General features: G+C 37.8%; 1 protein-coding gene across 1 annotated transcript in view; it reads left to right on the forward strand.

Moving 5' to 3' along the window:
• Window positions 1-17,346, forward strand: part of TYR (tyrosinase) — a 77,989-nt gene extending 60,643 nt beyond the window's left edge. The window contains exons 4-5 of the mRNA XM_037042925.1: window positions 10,302-10,483; window positions 16,607-17,346. Coding sequence (XP_036898820.1) covers window positions 10,302-10,483; window positions 16,607-16,851 — 427 coding nt within the window. The 3' untranslated portion in view covers window positions 16,852-17,346. The remainder of the gene's footprint in view (window positions 1-10,301; window positions 10,484-16,606) is intronic.
• Window positions 17,347-17,671: the final 325 nt, after the last annotated feature.

Below are 17,671 nucleotides of genomic sequence, written 5' to 3' on the forward strand. Positions count from 1 at the left end.
TTTTCATTAATAGAGATTCATAGAGCCTACAATGGAAATAAAAAATATTCTAATTCCAGTTGAGGTTTGGAGAAAATTAATTAATGGAATTACAGTTTTTGTGACATTGTGAATTCAAGGATCCCTCGGTTGTGATCTCTGAATTCCCATCAAATCGGACCCATTCCTTGTGAGACTGAAAATAAGAGAGTATGTGTCTGAAGGGCCATATCCCATAATAGTGCTGATAGCCTTTTGTTTGCAGGAGCATCACCATTCTGAATAAAGGCATTCTCCACCTGTATAGGCATAAAACATATGCTGAACTCTCTACTGTAATCCTCAGAAGTGGTGGGAAATCTACCCCAACGGGGAGGAAGGAGTAAGGCTTTTGATGAAAGTTGATGCTCAGGGCCTAGGGATATATGGTACCTAAAGTATAAATCAGAGAGGATGTTGGGAACCGTAGAATGTGTCTGGTGCTCACCACAGGAACAATCGGTCAGTGAAATGATGTCTTTACTAATTATGCCCACCTTGAACTTATATTACTATTACTACCATGAATGCTAATAACTTTTACTTTGTAGTACCTAAAGACATCTTTCCACATCAGATACAGTCCTTGGACCTTGGCTAAAGCAAAAATACAGGAAATATGTAAATGGAATAAGTGACTTTTCTCCCTAAAGCTGATTAAGGGAAGAACTCTTCCTTTTGAAACATTTTGTCTCCCGCTGCACCGTACACTCTGTCTGTCCTTGCCTACATGGATAGATCCTCTGGAAGTATGTTCTGAGTATATTTTAAAGAAATATGTAATATGTTCTCCTCCTCATTCCCAGGGAACAGGGTCTAGAAACCCTCTGGTGCGTTATTTGTCTGAGTACCAGCTGCATGCAGGCGCTGTTGTAGGTTTTACAGGTGTAGCAGTAAACAGATTAAGCTTTCATTTCTAATACGAAATGCCATAGGTTTTTCCACTGAAGCTCTTTTTCAGTGTTCCTTTCCTTTTCCTGATTAAATGAACAAATATGCAAATCACACACATTCACTCTATGTGTGTGTTTGTGTGCATGAGTGAGTGTGTGTCTACAAAACACACAGTTGGAAATACTGGTGTCACGGCAAGTGTCAAGTGCAACAAACCTGTATGTGATTCCTGCTGCTCCGTTTATTAACTAAACAAGTAGACAAAGGTTATTCAAATTCCCACTTTTTATTTGTTTTCTTGTTTTTTTTCATGTGTTTTAATGTGACTACTGTTGTGAGGTGACACTTCACTATTGCTAAGAGCATGTACTGCCATTAAGCTGCCTGGCTTTGGATCCTAATTCTGTTACTTGCCACTTCTTAGCTGTGTAGCCTTGGGAACATTTCTTGTCACCTTTTTCTTTCGTTTGCCCATCTGCAAACTAAGGATAACAAGGATGCAATGTATGTCACAGGATCGTTTTGAGGAAATGAGTTCCTGTGTGAGAAGTGCTTAGTTCAGGACCTGACATGTGGGTGTCACGCTAGCTCTCACCGCCAGCTCTCACTGCTGCCACTGGCACCCCCTGCAGCCCCGCGGGAGCATGACTGCCCAAATCCCCGGCAGAGTGCTGGAGACATGACCACCTGCTAGATGGAACTGCCACTGAAGTGATTAGCTTAAAAAAATTATTTTATGAGACTCAGAAGCACTATTCTAATGAAAAATAGAAACAATGAAAAAGTCTGAGTAAATGAAGAGAAATTTTAGAAGGAAGGGGGCAGCATAGCCTTCTTAAGAAAATACTAGTTGTCTGCTTATGTAGAAGTTACCTTATTTACCACTGGTCCACTGATACATTGTTATCTCCAACAGACAAAAGTAACACATTTTGGTCTATTATTATGAAATGTAGATCTTTCGTAGATGGAATATGTTCCGTCCTGCGGAACAGTCAACTGGGGTCCCGAGTCTACCTGAAACGGATGAATAGGGATGGGAACAAGAGGCTCGAAGAATGGCAGCAAGACAAAGGATTCTGATCAAGCTGCAAATTTTATTTTGAGCGGGGCTGCTATATAGGGGCAGGGAAAAGGGGGAAGTGGTCCTGATAGGTTGTCCTGTGCATGCTCACTGCACGCTCTTAGCGAAGGTTGGTAGGTGGGAGCGTGATCAGCATCTTGATTGGTAGTTAGTACTCGTGATCCAGGGATGCCCCCAAGGGTGGGGCCACCTGGCTTGGCTGCAATATCCTGTTTGGGTTGCATCAGCCAAGCTCTCAGCCGTCTTTAGGCCCCGACAGGAATACATTTTGATTTGTTATTTAATGTAATATATAATATAATACACATATCCACTAAAATTATATTCCTAAAATTCAAATCCAATTATGATCACTTTTTATCTAAAGTACTTAGGTAGTAAATTAGCTCTCAGGATCAAGTGCAAACTACCTCCCCAAGTTGGTCTTTCACAATCTGTGCTTTCTCACCTCTCTGGTCTCCTTTCCTGTTGATCCTGCACTACCCTATATTCCGTCTGGCCCACCAAACAAACTACTTTCATGTTTCAATTGCATCAGTGCCCAGGCTCCCTGTGGGTCTGTGTTTCAAACGTAATGCCTTCTGCACAATCTATCTATTTGCCAGTTTAAATACATCCCAGCTCGGAAGTGTTCCTGGACTCTGAGTCTGCTGTGATCCCACGGGATCTGTACACCTGCCTCCAAGAGCATCATGACATCATTTTGAAATTTATGTGTCTCTTCACCACATCATAAAGTGAGATCCATAAAGACAGGGATCTATTCTTATTCCTCCTGGGAGCATGATATGTAGTGAACATCAGACAGAATACATAAGGAATAAATAAAGGGGAAATTTAGTGAAGGGGGGAAGTAAGCTTTATTATTGCCACATCACAGGTAAGAGCACTGAGAACTTGAATGCCAATCAGTAATGCCTATTGAGAGCTAAATGAACAGCCTGTCCCCTACTTACGCTGGTGGGAGGGACGGCCCTTTAGGATACCTTTTCACAGATTCGTTCTGAATAGCTATGGCCTTGTGAGTACAGCCTGGCTCATTTGATTTGAGTGCAATTTCTGCCTAACACAGTGGCTCCCAATCAAGGGTGCACATTATAATCACTTGGGGAGCACTGTGGCTTGCTTTTAATCCATTCTCAAAACAGTTCATAGCAGGGTGTCTTGCCACTTAATGACACCCATAAGTGTTTATGGGAAAAGGAAAAAAAATGCTCTGAAATGGCCTTTTCTTTCATAGACTTCTAATTCTTTGGTTCTTTTTGGTTCATTATCACTGATATGTTAGTTGTTACACTAACTTCCCTCAGGTTTCATCATTAGCTTAAATGATTTTAATCTGGTTTTCACTCCCTTACCCATTCCCCGAGGACTAGTTTACCCTTTCCATAACTAAGCTAAAAAGTTTTAGATTATATATTTGAAATTATGCTCAGTTGAGGTTGGAAGCAGTTGAATTCTGAGCTGTATAATAGGCTTTTCATTTGCAGCTGTTCAGCCTTGACAATCTAAGCCCTGAATGTGTCTGTTTCTTTTAAAAGTGTTGTTTTTCATTAAAAACTTCCAAATACTTCTTGTATGTGTGTGTGTGTGTGTTTCTTTATTGTGTGCATACACACACATGCACACACACACATTCTGTTGGTTCTGTTTTTCTGGAAAATGATGAGTAATACAACACCCATACCCCACACACTCGGATACTATCTACTCTCTCTCTCTTCCTCTTTTTCTGTTTTTTTAATGATTCCACTCTATCTCTTTTGTTGTATTTGCTATGTTATCCTTTCCTGATCTTTTTTGTATCATATTCATTTCTGTTCCTTGAGTATATGAGATCTTCATTCAAGTCTTTAGAGCAAAGGAACAGTTACGGTAAATACTGTTTAATGCAGGTGTCTATTGAACAGCTTACATTTCAAGATGAAAGTCAAGCAGGGCCCCTTCCAAGTTTTCTTAGAAAGAGATAATCTCTGGTAGAAACACATGCATTCTCACAACTCCATCACCCTATGTAAGCACACAGAGGACAAGGGCATTTACTATAATCAGCCACAGATCACTCAATTCCAGTCTTGGTTGTGCCACTAACTAGCTGTGTTGTTCAGATTAGAAATCTTTAGTCTGCAAAATGAGGGGTTTGGGAGGAAAGAAAATACAAACTGTTACTGTTTGGGAAGTAGGCCATGCACTTTATGAACATTCATTCTATCCTTAGCGTTACTATTCTACTTATCACTTTATTTCATTTTTGTTCTTCTAACTATGTTAAAGTAGATAATTCCATCCCCATTTTACACGTGAGTAGTTTCTGTAAGTTTAGAGGCTTAGAGATATTTCTCTAAGTTTAAACAAAGATATTATTGTCTTTTTAATAATTAAGGTTTGTTTAAGTGGGTAAATGTTTCAAAAGTACGGCTACGTGGAAGAAAAAACTAAAGCAAAAGAGAGAAAAGATGGGAAACCATGCAGTACATTTTGAGTGACTAGAATTTTGAGTGGACGGCTGGCATCTCAAGCTGTGGTTTTCAAAGACAATGCAATTATCACTTCATCTGCCCTGCCTTTTCAGAAAGATGACATCTGAGAAAAAATAACCCCAGATTCTCTTACCTTTTTATTGTCTCCCTACTCCCATAGCTTCACTTATTTACCACAGGCTGATAGTGTCTCAATTTATATGTCCAGAGTAAATCTTGCTCTGAAATTCAGACCCAGATATCCCCCTGATATCCCAACTGGAATGTCTCAAAGGTGTCTTCAAGCACAGCACAGCAAAACTCAAATATGAACATCGCTTCCTCATGCTACACTTTTTCTCCAGTGGTATATATCTTGGGGAATAAAAATATCTTGTTTCACAGCATACACCAGGAAACACGGAGTCTCCCATGACATCTCATCCTTCAGTTATTTGTACTGCTTTTTGCCTAAATACAGTTTTCTCACTGATTCCTCATTCCTTAATCCCCACATATCAGCTTTTACTATCTATCCATCAGCCCCTTCTCCACAGTGCAATCTGTGTAGTCATTTAAAAATGATGATTTGTTCATGTTAACACCCATCACCCCAGATACAAACCGTGGCTTCCTATTGCTCTTAGGAAAAAAACTACAAATATTTCTCAAGTGGCCTCCTCTATCCTTCATGATTTGGGTCCCATTTACCTCTTATCTTAACTAGCCTTATCTTGAACTAGTCTCTCCTTACTCCCCATAGGTAGACATACCAGTCTTTTTTCAGTTCCTTGAAATTGTTTTGTACCCTCCTCAAAATCCCTTTACCAATTATATTCTAGTCTTCAGGAACACCACTACCATTTCTCTAAATATTCACTCTTCAACTCTGGGTTTAATACAGCATCAAAGACTTTCCCAGAGGTTGGAGACTAAATGAGGTCTCCCGATCAAACATGGTTATCTACGGTGTTGCTTCCTTCCATGGTATTTACCAGTCTGTAATCATAGATATGTGTCTGAAATCTCTGGCTACTATCTATCTCCACCACTAGACTCTGAGTATCCCAAGGACAGGGAACTCCACCAATACATGGCACAGAGTCAGTTTATTAAAGATAGAATATGCATATTTACTTGTGAAATAGATGAAAACACGAGTTAAAGCGTTCTCTTATATATGTGAATGTTACATTTCTGTGGTGTGGTGGTGGTGAATGTATAAAATATCTAAGTCCATTAAGGTTTCCTATTTGTAGATTTTTTAAAATAAATATTTGAGAATAGTTTTCCATGTATAAAATTTTTTCAAAGATAGAACAGAGTTCCCATGTATTCCATATCCAGTTTCCCCTAATACTAACATCTTACCTTAGAATTGAACATTTATCATAATTAATGAAACAATATTGATACATTGCTATTAACCAAGATCTATACCTTATTAGGATTATCTAGGAGTTACCTAATATCTTTTTCTGGTTCAGAATTCCATTCACTATACCACAGTACATTTGATCATCATGTCCTTTAGACTCCTCTGGGCTGGGTCGGTTTTCAGACTTTCCTTGAATGATGCCCTTGACAGTTTTGAGGAGAACTGCTCAGATGTCTTGTAGGATGCCTATGTATGTATGTATGTATGTATGTATGCATGCATGCATGTATATCAGTATGGATTCATCTATACTTATTTTTTACTTTGGGTTATAATCTAATCCAACTTTATCTACTCTGTGGTTCAAATTGTTCCACTTTTGATCATTGGGAACGATTGTGGTTGGCACCTCTGGTTCTTTTCACTGAAGAATATTTTTCCCTCTTTACTCTTTCTGCTTCTGTTATTTTAATTACATGCATTTTACCCTTTTGATATTGTCTCAGAGTTGTTGATTTTTTGTTCTTCTTTTTATCTTCACATTTCAGTTTTGAATGTGTCTATCTTCAAGCTCACTGATTCTTTTCTCATCTGTGTTGAGTCTACTCAGTCATTAAACGCTTTTTCATTTTTATCACAGTTTTTTATTTCTAGCATTTTCTTTGATTTTTTTCTTAAGGTTTCCATATGTCTGCTTGCATTACCCATCTGTTCTTGCCTTTTAGAATACTTTGTAATTTTTTATTGAAAGTCAGACATGTTTTATTGGGTGAGAGGTATTGAGGTAGATGGGCCATTAATGTAAGAATTTACATTAATCTGCCAACAATAGTGTTTGATGGTTTTTGTAGCCTATATGTGCCAAAGGCTTCAAATTTCCCTAGGATCTTTGTTCATCAATGTGTTTTAAGTCTTCCTACCGGGTCCAGCACTTCTCCTGGTAACCAGATCTCATTTGCATTCCTCTGAATGCACTTGTCTGCAGTTTTGTGGGGAAGCAATTTGCCCTGTAAACTTAGTTCTCACATGGGTCCAAGAAACATTGTTGATTTTCCATTTTTCTAGTTTTTTTCTCATTGTAAGAATGAAAATAACCAGGGTCTTTAAATGTGAAATGTAAAACCTGTGTTACTTTTATGTATAAAATACAACCTTTCTTTTTCCTCTCTGTCATCATCTTGACCTTTTCCAAATTTCTTTTTGTGCATTTCACTGTTGCTCAGACCTCCAGGAAATTATCTAGAAAAGGTTTAAATGAATCTTGTACAAGAATATTTTCCTCCAAATGTCAGTGTGATTACCTAAGTTAAACATTAGTATTCCGATGTGAGCTATTCTAGGCATGGTTTGATGAAATTAACTGATGGTGAGAACCACCAATGAAGAATTTAATCAAGATTAATACCTTCATTTTAAAAGGTTGATAAAGTGAGTGATCACATTAATGGTTTCATTCATTAAAGTTTTGGGTGCTAAGAATTGATGTCCTTGTCTTATCTAGATAGAGAATTTTTATTTCTTGGAAGAAACAAGATAACTTATAAATTAAACCATATTAGTAATTTTTCTCAATTTACAAAAGGCACAGTTTTTGCCTCAAGCCCTTGTCTAGTAGCTCATGGTATATCGGACTGTTCCTAAATCAGTCAGTTCATCAGGGGTGGGGGAAAGATCAATTATCAGAGAGACTTCTTCCCATTAAAAAAACAGATTTATCAGTTGAAACTTGTAAACATTGTTTAAACATTGTTTGGTACAAATAAAATGCCTTATAAAATATTATCTCTAATATAATTATTTTTGTTAAAATATGTTTGTAGTGTTATACATATTTTTAAAACTAGATACATTAGGAATATAAAGCAATTACATACAATTTTTTTCTTTTCTCTTTTTTGCTTATTTACACAATATTTTCTGACCTGTATACAGGGTGAGGCAGAAAGTAAGTTTACAGTTGTCTGTATGAAAATAATACAATAATTAATCAATGATAATGATAAATGATAATGTAAGAATAACCTCTGTGTTTGTTCATACTCACAACTATAAACCTACTTTTGTCCTAACCTGTGTAATAAATAAGTAATGCTTGGGAACAGAACACTGTAGAAGTTAAAACAAAAAGACTAACCCTGGCTGGGCAGCTCAGTTGGTTAGAGCATCATTCGCATACACCACACTTGCGGGTTCATTCCTCGATCGGGGCACACGCAAGAGGCAACTAATGAGTGCATAAATAAGTGGAACAACAAATTGTTTCTCTCTCTCTCTCTCCCTTCCTTACACTCTGAAAGTCAATAAAAAAAAGACTAATTCATAAATTATAGGACTTGAATAGAATTTAGAGTTTATTTGTTAAGCTAGTTTCTAATTGCTTGAGATAATGGAGGCACACACAGACCAACCAATCTCCTTGAATCCTCTCCCTTTGCATTTCAACCTATCAAAATAATAACCATTCTTAAACATGCAGCTCAAATATACATGGCTTCAACATTTCTGTCATAGCATGTCTCATACTTCTCATCAGTTGGGAAGTTCTCCCAGTGTAACATTAATAATGAGGAGGAGAGAGAGGGGCAGGGATGAGAGTTTCTGCTTACCATTTGTCAAGTGCTTAGTTATGTATCTTAGGTCATTTTAATTAATCCTCACAATTCTTTCATGACATAAATATTATTCCCATTTTGCAAATGAAGTAAAGGAAATCAAACAGGTTAAGAAATTTCAAAAATGTCCCTTGTCACAGCCAAGAGAACTCAGGTTTTTCCAGTTTCCTGTTTCTCTAAAACTTGACATATAGGAGTTACTCAGTAAACATAGTTAATAATTCAGTGATTTAGAGAGGAGTTGGTATTTTCAGTGTTTATCTGTGACCTGCTGATACCTCGAGTCATTCACAATCAAAAGTCAGCTTTGACCAGAGTTAGTATTCGAAGTCTAGACTCCCTAAAAAAACAGAATTATTTTCCATCACAGAAAAATGATCATTGCTCCTGCTGGCTTCCTCATTCTTTTCTTTATTGTCCTTCAAAATGTTCAACATGTCTTTTTTTAAAAATGTTTGTTTGAAACATTATTACCTTTTCTAAAAACTCCAACCTCTCGACCACGCACTAGCCTTTTACCTCCTAGTTTAAACTTTAAACTAAGTAAAAGTAGCTTACTTATTTTTCAGTTTCATAAAAACTATCACATTAAACAATCCCCTTGGAAACAGACAGGACAACTATTACTTTCCTTTTAAGGCTGAAGAGGCTAAGCCTCCAGGAGTTTCAGTGATTGCTTACACTCCTACAGCTCCTAACCCAAAGAGCGAGGCCACGGGGTGGGGGTGGAGGGAGTGGGGGGTGGGGGGGTGGGGGGAGTGCTCCGCAGCCAGCCCTAGTGTTCTTCCTCCGTGTTATACAGCCTGACAACACAAAGTCACTCTCTCTGTCACACGATTCATGGCCCTCTATAAATTCTGCTAGAGCTTCAGTTTCTACTCATTCTTACTGGACCTTTTTGAGCACTTAATATTTTATCTGTTGTTCCAGTCAGAGTAATGTAACAGAAACTAACACTGGCTGATTAAGCAGGAAAATAATTTGCTGAGAGGATATTGGATAGGTCAGGAAGTCGTGCAGAAGCAGGTTCAGAAAGAGGTGGGTAGAGGGCATCAGCCAAGTCTCCTGCCCAAATGGTGCTATAGAACACAGGATATCCCAGAACAGTAAATACTTTTCCTAGTACCTCTGGTCTTGCTGTCCCTAAAAATTAAAATGTTGTTATAGCAACTGCCATTGCTCACTACTAGACTGGTTTTTAATTGTCCCTGCTTCTTTGTGTCAGTATGTCCTCTTTCATAGTCTTGGATGGGTTTGTCTGATTGGCAAGGTATGACTCCTATGGTCATACTCTAGCTTCAGGACTTGGGAAACCAAGTGAGTATTTTTAGTTTCCCGTGGGAGGTGAGCTCCTCGTCTCTCCAAGATTCAGTATATATACCCTTCCCCAAACATAACAAGAAGGCTAAAATAACTAGAGTCCCCACCGTGACCAAAAACATGACCAAAGTCCATTAGTAATTCCAATTTAGTTTTGTACATTTTCTCTTTACGCTTTTTTGACACAATAAACATATTTAATTTATAATTATGACTCCATTGTCACTCATCCAATAATAACCCTTGTGCTGTGGCGTTCTGAAGGACCTGCACTTGCCATGTAAGTTTCATTTATCATCTAAAAAGTCCTGTTTTGAAGCTATCCTCTAACATTCTTTTCAAATGAATGCGTTTCATCAGGGCCTGGCAGCATGAACTGGTGCTTTACCAAGTACTTTCAGAGAATGAAAAACGTATTTGGCACCTTTCCATATCTTGGGAATGTAAGATATGTCTTGTTATTTCACTTGAAGAAATCAAAATATTTCTTTTATAAACAGTATGTTTCTGAATCCGGATAATTCTTGCCTCTGCAGTATTTTTGAACAATGGCTCCGAAGGCACCGTCCTCTTCAAGAAGTTTATCCTGAAGCCAATGCACCCATTGGACATAACCGGGAATCCTACATGGTCCCTTTTATACCTCCCTACAGAAATGGTGATTTCTTTATTTCGTCGAGGGACCTGGGCTATGACTATAGCTATCTACAAGATTCAGGTAAAGTTCAATTTTTTTCGTATGAATTGCTGAACGAAGTGTGACCAATTTCTTTTGAGAGACTACAAAACCTTTTGCTCTGTATTCTCCCTGGCAGGATGGCTAAGGTGGTCTGAGCATTGACTGGACACCAAAATGTGGGTTTGATCCCTGGTCAGGGCACATACCTGACCAGGGATGGCAGGCTTCATCCCCGGCTGCAGTGCACATGGGAGGTAACCAAGCAATGCCTCTCTCTCACATCCTCTCTAAAATCAATAAACATATCCTCAGCTGAGGATTTTTTTAAAAACATGTTTTTACAATGTTATCACCAAATTCTTTAAATCAGGAAAGTGCATCACAGTCCTTAACTTATCACCAATGTAGTATAACATGAACCAAGTTGCAAGGATCTTCAAATTTATACCCATTCTGCTTAATATATATTTTGTACATGAAAGCCATGGAAAGAGATTAGAATTAACATCAGGGAAAAAATTAGTTTGAGATATGACTATCTACTGACTGTTTTGTGATGTTGGGAAATTTTACTTCAATTCTTTGAATCTCAGTTTCTTAGCCTGAAATATTGGGATCAGAATACCTCAAAGAGATATTATGGTAGTTAAATGAATGTGATGTATTCAAGAGCCTAGTATGTCTAGCAGTTTTAAAATCATCTCTGGGAACTTCCTGCCTGATTACCAAAAAATATCATGGACATTTTCTGTTTAAGCCCAAATAATGATAATGAGAATAGCTATTATAGTGATAATTGCTCTGGCTATGATTAAGGTAGAGATATAAAACTCTAGAATGGTAATTAGGTCTGGGTTTTGAGTAATCTTTCTGAGTAGAACTATATCAGCGGCTTCTTGATGATGAAGAAATATTAGTGTCTCCCCTTCCCCGAGAGCGTTCTATATGTCGATTCCATGCATGCCTCATTAACCAACCATATATTAGATAAGTGTTGTTATCCCTAGAAAGGGGTGGGGATACTGATATTAAAAGAATTTAAGCAACTTTCCCAATATCAAACACCAATATGCAGAGGAGTCAATTTCAGCACCAGAAGGTCCTCTTCGCATGGCAAGATGCCTCCTCTCTAACACAAAGAAGGTCAATAAAAAGCTACAAGACAACATATGACTTGTGGGTAACAGGCTTTCAACAAGCACTGACATTTCATTATAGTCATTGATAATTTGTGAAAACATAACCAGATAAATGAAATGAACGAATGAATGAACTTTGATCAATTTCTTACCTCTTGTGCTAGACTTTAGTGACATAATGATTGACACAGTTCCAGGCCTCAAAGAGCTCTAAATTCAGGATGAAAGTCAGAGAATTGTTCAAGATAGCATGAAACCTAAGGCTGTGTTTAGTAAAAGAGTTCTAAACTCTTCACAGAGAAGAAAACAATGGTTTCTGAATAATTCCACCTAGAAAGACAAGACAAGGCCTGGAAGGATGAGCAGGCAAGTAGCAGATATCAAAGGGCAGGGTCTCTCCTAAACTAAAAGAAGGATAACAGGAAAAACAGAGGAGGAATGTATACATTGTATTTCTTGAATGCTAAATTCTCCTATTTGCATAGTATGTGCAAAAGAAAATTCCAGCCAAGAGCTCAACTTAGTCACGTCACAGCAGCGAACACATGGTGAGTCTTTCTCGTGTCCAGGAACTCTCCTCTAGGTGGGCTGTGTGCATTGTTCCCTGTAATCTGCACAACTACCTCAGGAAGTAGGTACTGTTATTTCTTTTTTCTGTTCATAAGTGAGGAAGCAGAGGCTTAAAAGCAATAAGCCACTTGTTCTAGTCTATCTAGTATGTGCCATAGCAGAACCACAATGTAGGGCCAATGAGAGAACCTGCCTTTTGTCAACATTTTCCTGCCTTGCGGGGGACCACTGGCTGACCGGATATGAGTTTGATTGACTTATTTTGATGTATCTGAATATCACAGCTAATGGAAGGAATACCAAAGTGGCTGGCAGAGATGAATTCTTTGAAAACCTTAAGATCCCTAAGAACAGGGAACTTTGTAAACCAGAAGTGTGGTAAGGGCAAGGGTTTCCCATGAGTCAAAAAGAAGGGTGGTTTTAAGTGACATGTTGCCCTTTCTTGTGTAAACACCCCCAGCACATGAGGAAAGTAGCATAGTAATAAATGTTTGTCAAGGATTCACCACTTAGGATTCCCTGACTTCTGTTTCAGAACATGCCAGAGTCTTCCACTGACTCATGCTTTTAAATATGCTCTTATCACTGACTAAATTCTGATCCTATTTATGCATTTGTTATTCTCAGATATCAGGCCATTTTATACATTTATATGGTCATGTTTAATCACTCCTTTCTTGGAGTTACGTGGTTATTTTTCTAAGGATGACACTTTCCCCTCTCCACCTTGGCTATGAACCCTACAAGGTCAGAATTGATATCTTGCAAGTTTTGCCCATCTAAGTACCAACTGGTATCTGCTATGGAGTAAAATTAATGAATTAGTTTGAGTGCAAGTAATATTTATCATGAAGGCTTGCTAGAAAAAAGTGTCACCACTTTTAATACACAGCTCATTTTTAGATATTTATTTTTATAAATGTCAAATCTTCTATCACACTTGGTTTTTTTCTAAGAGGTTTTATTGATTTATTTATTCTTTCTACATACATATGTTTAATAACTACCTTTGAACAAGGCATTGTACTAGGTACTATAGATAGTGTCAATAACAAAGCCTCTATCTTTACAAAGCTTACATCCTAATGGAAGAAAAAGACCTTAAACAACTATTTACCTAATGACTCATACAGAAAGGTACCCATCTCTAGGGGTCAATAAAGTGACATTTCAGAGGATATCAATATGAGAGGAAGAACTGATTATTTAATAAAGGACTCTTTATTATGGATTTTGGCCATAATGTTAGAATAATGGAAGTCTTAATAAATTTTAAACAGACCACAGTCAAATCAAAGTTTTCAAAAGATTACTACTGTTCCTGTAGCATGCAAAAAGTTTTCTAGCAGTTGCAAAGCATATTGAAGGAAGCCAGTGAAAACACTATTATACGTGTCCAGGAGCTAGATGAAGTCAGTTTGGATTGTAGTGGTGGGGGTAGGAAAGGAGAAAGAAAGCTCTAAAGATTTTGATATTATTTTGAAAAGAAAATTTATGAAACCTGAAAAATGATTTTTATACTGTGTGAGGTAGAAAAAGATAGTAGGGATGCCTTTAAGCTTTCTGGGCTGTGAAAATAATGAAAGGTGCTATAATGCACCGAGATAGTAACACTAGGAACAGGAATAAACACAGAGGGAATCTTGTGCTTGTATTTGCTACAGAGTAAAATGCAGTGATATGAGACATCAGGGTGAATAAGTCTCTGGGGCAGCTGAATTGCTCAGAAGAGAGTTTCACCTGCAGACACTAATGTAAGAGACATTAGCCTTTAAATTGTTATCTCTGTTACTCTTCACAGTCCTATGTAGTAGTAATTTCTATTCTATTTTATAGGTAAGTAGCTTGTGAACAAAAAGCAAAGTGACGACCATATTTTTGGGCCATAAGACACACTCTAGGTTTTAGAGGAGGAAAATAGGAAAATAAATTTGAAGCAAAAAATGTAGTAAAATATTTAATAACATAAATAACATAATATTCCACCAATGTAAATGTAAACAGAACTCAACAGCAGCATTAACAACCATTATTCCTCCCCAATTTGGGGGAGGGGTGCATCTTATAGTCTGAAAAGTATGGTAATTTTAAGTCACAAAGCTAATAAGTGACAAACATGTATCCCAAACTAGGTCTCTATTGCTCCATGAAACACAGGGTTGTCTTTAGTCCCCACATGTCTTGGACACATATGTCCCATCTCACTGTTCCTTCCCTAGTATCCAAATAGGTGCTCTTTACTGAAAGGCAACCCAAACCATTGGAGAGTAAGGGGAGAAGAGACTCAATGAGTCACAGTAGGTGCTTAACGGTATTTATTATTTATTTCTAGTTAAATTTTTAAGTCGAATAAAGGAAATCATACTTATTATGTAACCTCTACATACTATGCACTTTGCTAGACATTTTAAATGTACTACATAGTGAAGTGACTAGTAGCCACATAAGCTAGGCATTTATAGTCCCATTTTCAAATAGTTTTAAAATATATTAAAAGCAATAACTTACATTTGATTTTTAAAAGGTTTCATATTTTTAATTTTTCTTTTGTTTTAGCTTTGTTTTATTTCATTATTTAGAGTTAAATTACTATAATTCAAAGTTATAAACCTTTTTTTAGTAATTAACTTGGTGTTTATAATTTGCAAGTCATTGTCCCTTCCTGATGAAAAGATACACTACTTCCCTAAATTTCAGTATTGTTCAAATACTGTTTAATATGCTCTAAGGTCTTTTAAAGGATCTTAGCGACCCTTGGCAAAAGGACACTGCCAAGGAAGAGGAACAGGTAGCCAGAGAAATGGACAGGGTTTTGATTCTATAGCCCATGTAAATCACAGAGCTACACTTGTATCTTCTCTAAGTGAATACTAGGCTTTAATACAAAATCTGTTTTTTTAACAAATTCTCCTGATTAAGAAAACAACACCCTTCCCTTAATTGTTCTGAACATTACTGAGTTTATGGTTAACAGTGAGGCCCTCATTTTAAATTTTATTTCATGTTACTACCCAATCTTTCTAAGATAATTTATTAAACAAATATTCCTTTTGGTTTGTGGATCTCATTTTTATTACATATAAGATTTCCAGATAATTGTACTTCCAGAGTATCTTAAGATACTTCTCTATCTTTACTGTAGTAAGCATACAATTATTTTTAAGTAATTAGGACTTTTTGAAATGCAAATGGCAGAAACTCCATAGGAATGAGATTAGATAAAAATGAAATTTGTTGGTTTATAAAGTTCAAGTAGCAGAATGAGCCTTTTAACTGAGGGAAAGGCTAAAGTTCAGCTGATACTGAGGGACAGCAAGAACCAGGGAACTAAGCACCCTAAACTCTGTCTCTCTCATTCTCTGAATCTTGTTATTCTCTGACTCTTGCCTTCACTTTTTGAAGTGTGATGACTTGATCCTGTCTTCCACATGCTGAGAAGGCTATCATCACGTGACTCTCAAGTACAGCACAGTGAATTCTGATTGGCCCTTTTGAAGTCAANGCTGAAATTCAGCTGATACTGAGGGACAGCAAGAACCAGGGAACTAAGCACCCTAAACTCTGTCTCTCTCATTCTCTGAATCTTGTTATTCTCTGACTCTTGCCTTCACTTTTTGAAGTGTGATGACTTGATCCTGTCTTCCACATGCTGAGAAGGCTATCATCACGTGACTCTCAAGTACAGCACAGTGAATTCTGATTGGCCCTTTTGAAGTCAATGGTCCAGCGTGTTGACTATAGCCAAGGAAAAGGATCATCAAGAAAGGTTATTGTTTCTGCATCAGCAAGGGTGGAGAAGAAGGGATAGAGAGAAAGTCTAGGTTCAAATATCCAGGGCTTAATTAAATTAACGTATTACTGAAGTAACAGTCTCAGTATGCTGTCCAGTGTCAGCTTCATAACTCCAGGGATCAGAGGCACTCCTTTCTTAGAGTTCCACTAGACATAGAGTTTTTCCTGGGTTACATGGTCCATGATGGCTTACAAAGACACTAACCACATTCCAGCTAAGTGAAAAGGAAAAGGCACACCATTTCTTTTTAAGGGAATTGCCCCAAAGTTGCATACTTGAGGAATTCCAGAGATGAACTTGATAATTAAGAGGCAGTAATGTTTACCTGTTATTTAGAAATATGGAAGCAGAAACCAGAACAAATACCTAAAAGTTTTACAGTAGCTGTCTTGGGGGCAAGCACTGTAATATTTACCGGTTAGATTTTATCTATAAACTGCAAAACATGCCCATAAGATATTGTTTTCCTATTTTCCTGATGAAGAAACTGAGGTGTGGGGGTATCAGGTGTAACTTCCCTAAGTTCTTACAGCTGGTGAGTAACAGAGCTGGCGTTCAAACCCAAGTATCTGACCCTAAGGTACTCGTCAAGGATGGTGATGGTGATGGTGATGATGCTGAGGACAATAGTAAAAACATTAGGATGTCTTTCTATTTCAGATCCAGACTTTTTTCAAGATTACATTAAGCCCTACTTGGAACAAGCAAGTCGGATCTGGCCATGGCTCATTGGGGCAGCTGTAGTGGGATCTGTCCTCACCGCGGTGCTGGGGGCGCTCACTAGGCTGTTATGTCGTGGAAAGAGAGTATGTCGTCGAAAGAAAAAGCAACTCTCTGAAGAAGAGCAGCCACTCCTCACGGAAAAGGAGGATTACCACAGCTTGCTGTATCAGAGCAATTTATAAAAGGCTTAGACAATAGAGTAGGGCCCAAACGCCTGACCTCGCTCTGAATCAGATGATGTTTAAGTCCCCAGGGATGTCCCGACAGAAATCCCTGTTATTTGTCTGTGAAGACCAATAGCGGAATTGTGATCTTATACAAAGTATACCCCTCTTCTAGCTCAGGTAGAACACACCTGTGCTTGTCTTGCTGTTTTTTGATCATCCCTTTGACAGGTTTCCTCAGGCCCGTATTTCCCAGGAAAGAATGCCATTTGGTAATTAGTAACTGCTACTTGTGTCTGAATAAATGTGTTCTTATAAAATGGGAGAACCATTTGAATTCTTTCCTTCTCATTGTTTAACGACGTGTTTCTTTTTTATTGTCTTTCTTTGATTTTAATAAAATAGTAACAAATTTATATTAACAACTGAGTCCTTTGAGCTTGAGGAATACATTTTTATTTTCCTCAGAAAACATTTCCCCTTACATTTTACATTCCTGCTCAAAAATGTGTTTGTTATAAGCACCAACAATAAAACAACCTTCAGCTCTCTCCTGCCATAGTCCTGACTATACTTTTGAAGGTACTTCACTGAAAACAAGGGCTCTGTCCCTACACAAACCTGGCCAAGTGCCTGTCTCAAGATATGCTCATTAAATACGTTGACAATGTAGTAGGCAGTTGATCATGAGCAGAGTAGGAACAATAGGGCTGGTACAGAGGATCACCAGGGCAGAAAGCCCCAGGCACCTAGCAGTGGGCAAAACTGAGAAAACAAGGACCTCACCCCCAGGGTGCCCTTTCTTCCCCTGGCATGTTGCTGGCCATGCAGTTTGGAC

This window comes from Sturnira hondurensis, unplaced genomic scaffold (assembly GCF_014824575.4).
Source record: "Sturnira hondurensis isolate 20B ecotype Veracruz unplaced genomic scaffold, ASM1482457v3 Scaffold0003801, whole genome shotgun sequence".
Classification (NCBI taxonomy): Eukaryota; Metazoa; Chordata; class Mammalia; order Chiroptera; family Phyllostomidae; genus Sturnira; species Sturnira hondurensis.